Source organism: Myotis davidii, unplaced genomic scaffold (assembly GCF_000327345.1).
Source record: "Myotis davidii unplaced genomic scaffold, ASM32734v1 scaffold227, whole genome shotgun sequence".
Lineage (NCBI taxonomy): Eukaryota > Metazoa > Chordata > Mammalia > Chiroptera > Vespertilionidae > Myotis > Myotis davidii.
In genome coordinates this window covers 1,951,151-1,956,420 of record NW_006298519.1, presented here as the reverse complement: position 1 = coordinate 1,956,420, position 5,270 = coordinate 1,951,151, and the positions used below count along the sequence as shown (strand labels likewise).

General features: G+C 46.4%; 1 protein-coding gene across 1 annotated transcript in view; it reads left to right on the top strand.

Moving 5' to 3' along the window:
- Positions 1–797: 797 nt before the first annotated feature.
- Positions 798–5,270, top strand: part of PSMG1 (proteasome (prosome, macropain) assembly chaperone 1) — a 13,440-nt gene continuing 8,967 nt past the window's right edge. Inside the window, exons 1-4 of the mRNA XM_015570726.1 lie at positions 798–896; positions 1,213–1,319; positions 2,271–2,422; positions 4,685–4,747. Coding sequence (XP_015426212.1) covers positions 874–896; positions 1,213–1,319; positions 2,271–2,422; positions 4,685–4,747 — 345 coding nt within the window. The 5' untranslated portion in view covers positions 798–873. The remainder of the gene's footprint in view (positions 897–1,212; positions 1,320–2,270; positions 2,423–4,684; positions 4,748–5,270) is intronic.

Below are 5,270 nucleotides of genomic sequence, written 5' to 3'. Positions count from 1 at the left end.
GCGGTGGGACTCACGTGTCCTTGAAAGCGCCGGCCCGCTCGCCTCGCTGCAGCACTGACTCGGGGGCTTCCTTCCTGCCCACTTGTCACCTCTTCCCGGCGGCGGGGCTGCCTCTTCGCGCCCCAAGTTTGCCCTGTATCTGGGTCACGGACACAACACAGCTCCCTTACAACTGTCTTCTCCGCCCCACGCCTCAGTTAGCATTGCGTGCCAGCGGCAGGTGCGTGTCTTGTTCGGAAAAGCGTTCTTTCCAAACACACACGTGGGGGAAGTTGGCGAGAGGGAGGCTTGGCCACCATTCCCTCCACCCGCCAGCAAGTCGCCGTGACCGCGCCTTTCACCGGGCGTGTTTCGGAATGCATCCCAGACGCCGCAGGCGTTTGCTTCTATGCTGCTACCCGCCCCCCTGACAACACTAATAGTTTGTGATCCGTTGTCTCAGACGTGACATTTTCCGGGGCGTTTGCGTACATCGGGGTCCTCCCGCCTTGTCTCTCCAGCTTGCTGACAGGTGGAGCAGCCGCCCGCCCTCTCCCCGCGCGAGGCTGGGTGTCCTGGGTGTCCCGTAGGCTGTCCCACGCCCCGGGGGTGTCCGATGCTTCCTGTTGTGCCCTTTAACACGTCGTATTTGTCGCCTGCACTTCCCGGAAGTGGAAGTTCCTGCTGGAGGCTGGGTCGGGTTCTGGTTGAAGGTTTTGCCGGCAAGAAAGCGTGGAAGGTGGTGGGTGGTGCCCCGCTTTTAGGGGGGCCGAGGGCGGTGGGACGTGGGGGGGAGCAGCCTGATCTCTGGGGTCGAGTTCTCCGGGAACTTGGTGTGGGATGGTTTTCTCTGTTGTCATCACCTGATTCCATTGTTTCCTGAGGGTGGTAATTATGTTCTTTATAAAACCGAATAGGTATGTTGCTTCATACAAAAGTCATACTTTTAGTAAGTGTTGTTTTTTTAAAATATATTTTTATTGATTTTAGAGAGGAAGGAAGAGGGAGAGAGTTAGAAACATCAGTGATGAGAGAGAATCACTGATCAGCTGCCTCCTGCACGCCCCCCACTGGGGATTGAGCCCGCAACCCGGGCGTGTGCCCTGACCTGGGACCCTTCAGTCCGCAGGTCGGCGCTCTATCCATCGAGCCAAGGGCTAGTGTTTTTTAATCATAATAAGGCACTCCTTATATGTAAGCTGCTTTAGTTTCGTCTTTTGTTTCTTGTGTTAGGGAGGTGCGGCTCTTTCGAAGACAAACAAAAACATCTTTGGAAGTTTCTCTGCTGGAAAAATATCCTTGCTCCAAGTTTATAATTGCTGTTGGAAACAATGCTGTAGGTGAGTGGAAGTGCATTAGACTAGATATTTTGTTGAAAGAATAAAAGCTCAACTTACTGATTTATTTTTATCAGAAAAGATTTCAAATGTTTGTTATTTTTTAAGAAAAACTCACAAGAGAATAACTGTATTCAAGTAAAACCTGTCATTCATGTGGCACTGTCTTTTTGATCAGCTTAAAAAATATGATTAAAAGGAAATGTTCTTGGCTTTAGGGACTTAAAAACTCAAGGAATTGGTTCCAGTGTGTTCAGGTCTCTAGGATTCCATAAGTTCCAGGGCCTGTTTTGACCAGACCTGGAGGGGCAGAGGGCGCATGTGTGTATGACCCCCTTGTAGCAGTGGTTCTTAAATGCTTTTCAGTTAACAGGCTTCTTTAAGAACATAATGAGAACTCTAGAAATAACAGTAATCACTAACATTTTGAGTACTTAAGTTCTAAGGTCTTTACATAAATGAATCCATTTGAGAAGTTAAAGTTAGAACAGTGCAGGGTTCAGCTAGGACAGTATGCACGTGCATGTGCAAACCTGTATAATTTTAGGGGCTTCTTCAGCTCAAGGAGAGCATTTGGGATTCCAGTCCAGATCTTTGTCCTATAAGTTAGCCCTAGTGTTCGCAGAGCAAGTACAAGGTAAATAACTACCGACTCATTTATGTTACAGTTCTACTGGCTACAACTTTCCAGGTAAGTATTACCTGTGAGAGCATAGTGAAGTGGGTCAGTAACCCTTTCAGCTCCTGGCTCTGATCCCATCTGTACTCAGGGCGTGGCCTTTTACTTCTTACCACCTCAGTTTCCTTTTCTGCTAAATGCTAGTGTAAAGGTGATGGCCTAGAATGGCCCCTTTAGCTCTAAAATTCTAGAGTAACTTGAATGAATTTATTGTTTATTGACTAGAAAATGCAACCTGCAGAGCCAGTACTAACTCCTGTGAATTGTTTTTACAGCATTTTTGTCGTCCTTTGTTATGAATTCAGGAGTCTGGGAAGAAGTTGGTTGTGCTAAACTCTGGAATGAATGGTGCAGAACAACGGACACTGCACATTTATCCCCCGCAGAGGCTTTTTGCGTGTTTTATCATCTCAAGTCAAACCCCTCGGTATGTGGGACTAACCTTGTGTGTTTAAGAAGTTGTTGTGTAGCCCGAGAGCGTCGGACTGCGGACTGAAGGTTTCCATTCCACTCGAGGGCATGTACCTGATTGTAGGGCCCGTGTGGGAGGCAGCCTATCCACGTCTCTCTCTGTCTCTCTCCCTCCCTTCCACTCTCTCTCTAAAAAAAAAAAAATCAATGGAAATATATCCTCGGGTGAGGACTGACAACAGCAAGAAAGTAGTAGTTGTGTAGGCATCACTTATGTAGTGTTCATTTGAATTCATGTTCCTCTGTGTCTACTTTGGGCTGAGGTAGGGTAGTGACCACTTTGTTGTTTACACACTGTTGGTAAAGTTCTTAGGAAATTCGGATATAACTTTGTTAGAAACAAACCATGAACATTAGGTATTTAAGTTTTGCTCTCAATGAAAAGATTACTTCAGTTGGCGACTCCAGACGTGCAAAAATGTCCATCTGTCAAAGTCGGGAGTTCTGCTTTGTTGCTGTGTAGGCCAGTGTTTAGCCAGTGCCTGGTACATGCTGGAAACTCAGCTGTTGCGTGCTGACCAGATGAGTGCTTTATGCATCCTAAAGACAGTTTTGGGGACACCAGGCTTTCATCCTAACCTAATTTGTCCTGATTTTTAAGTCAGAAAAGACATTCTGTAGCTGATGTTGAGTGATTTCTTTGGATTGTATTTGTCCTAATTCTACTCTTACATTCATTTAGAGAACTCAGTGTGCTGGGCAGTTTGGGAGACAAGTCAGGGAGGTGAGGTGGCCACACAGGTGATGTCTGCCCATCTGCTTGTCTGGCAGAGTCCCCCCCCCCCCGCCTCCCCCCGCCCAAACACACACACTTGAATAAAGGCAGGGGCAGGGATTCAGACATTGGAAGAAGTCAGTAATTCCATAATATTATAATGTTGCTTATTTCAAATGTTAAGGACCAAGTGTTAGCCCCCCCCAAAACTGTAGAATTAAATTTCATAATACAGTTTGTTTCTATAGCATGCACTCCAAAGTTACTGAAATTTCGTAAGGATTTTTATAAAATATTCAGTGTTTATAGGAAACGAGAGGCCTGGTGCACAGATTTCTGCACCGGTGGGGTCCCTCTGCCTGGCCTGTGGGGATCAGGCTGAAACTGGCTCTCCGACATCCCCCAAGGGGTCCTGGATTGCCAGAGGGCGCAGGCCAGGCTGAGGGATCCTACCAGTGCACAACTGGGGCCAGGGAGGGACTGTGGGAGGGCTCCAGGGCATGTCCGGCCTGTCTTGCCCAGTCCTGATAGGCCAGATCCTAGCAGCAAGCTAACCTACTGGTCGGAGCGTCTGCCCCCTGGTGGTCAGGGTGTGTCATAGTGACAGGTCGAACGTACGTTTGGACACAGCATATTAGGCTTGTATTACGTAGGATTACTCAGGAAGCTAAGCATCAGGAAACTTTATCTGATCCTTAGTGGAAAAGTTTCACTTTAGAATAGACAGTGACGGTCAAGTAGGAGAAATTTCTGTTACTGCGTCTAGTTTTACCATTTATTGGTTAGATATCTCTTGATTATTTAGAACTTACGTGTACAGGCAGCTAAATATATATCCAGTCATTTTGTTCTGCCCTATCTTGGGGTCCCTATTCCCTCTTGTACTTGCTTTGTGCAGTTAGCATATCTGGCGATATTTTAAGAGACGATATGGTTGATTTCTGTGGATAGTATTGTTCTGTGAGGTTTTATAACCAGGAATCTCATCCTTTCATGGCCTTGTGGCAGGTTATCTCACTGGAGCTTATGGTCTGCAGCTGGGTTTCTAAACTAACACCGTCCTCACAGGCATCAGCCGCGCTTCAGGATATCAGTGGGCTGAGATCCTGTCGGGCTGCAGGTGTTTGCTCTGCTGGACCTACTCTTGAGTTGGGCTTACATGCCACCGAGGGCTGACTTGAGTCTGGCCTTCACAGGGGTCCCGCAGGGGCAGCAGGGCTGGTAACCTCCCTGTGTTTAAGGGTTCTGGGGGTCTTCCCTGGGAGCATCTGCAGTACTTCATATGCTGCCGCCCAGTCAGTGTGCATTTTATTCCGATATTAATCACCAGTAACAGATTGACTCTTAAATTTAAAATTGTAAAGCAAAGTAAGCCGTTAGCAAATTGAGAAAAATCAGTGTTACCTAAGCATTGCGTTAGGATATTCACGATATGTATCTGGTGACAGTCGGGGGTGCTCATAAAATTTATTTGACTCCAAAACTTGGGATTTGGTTTTTCAGGTTTTCCTTTGCCAGTGCAGTTGCTACGTTGCTGAAGATCAGCAGTATCAGTGGCTGGAAAAGGTGAGCGATGCCATTAGGTAAGGGTTTAGTGTCTTCACGCGTAACCCACATAGTCAGATATTGAAGTGGTGAACGTGTTTGGGTTTTTCCCTTAAAATATTGTAGTAAGTTGTTAAGAGAATGTAAAGAATAAAAGGACTTACTTAACAAACATAATTAGCATTGTGCTAAAGATTGTAGGTCGCAGAGGCATAAAACTAATTGAATTCTTCCCATCCACATTATTATTTTGTTTGACAGAAACAAAAGCTACAGTCAAGAAATAGAACAGGACATGGCCACGGGTGAAAGCATCCGTGCTGGCAGTGCTTGGGGTGGGAGTCGTGGGGCTGGCACTCAGCTGCCACTCACCCCAGACCCCAGAGTATTAAACCCATTGTTCTTAGCATTATGATGGATTGATTGAGGCTTCATTTTGTGGGAAATTTGTGCACATAGTATGTGCCCAATAATACAGATTTTTCAGTGAATACTTTAACTCAGCTAGGAATTTTAGAGAATAATCATAATTTGGGCAGTTACA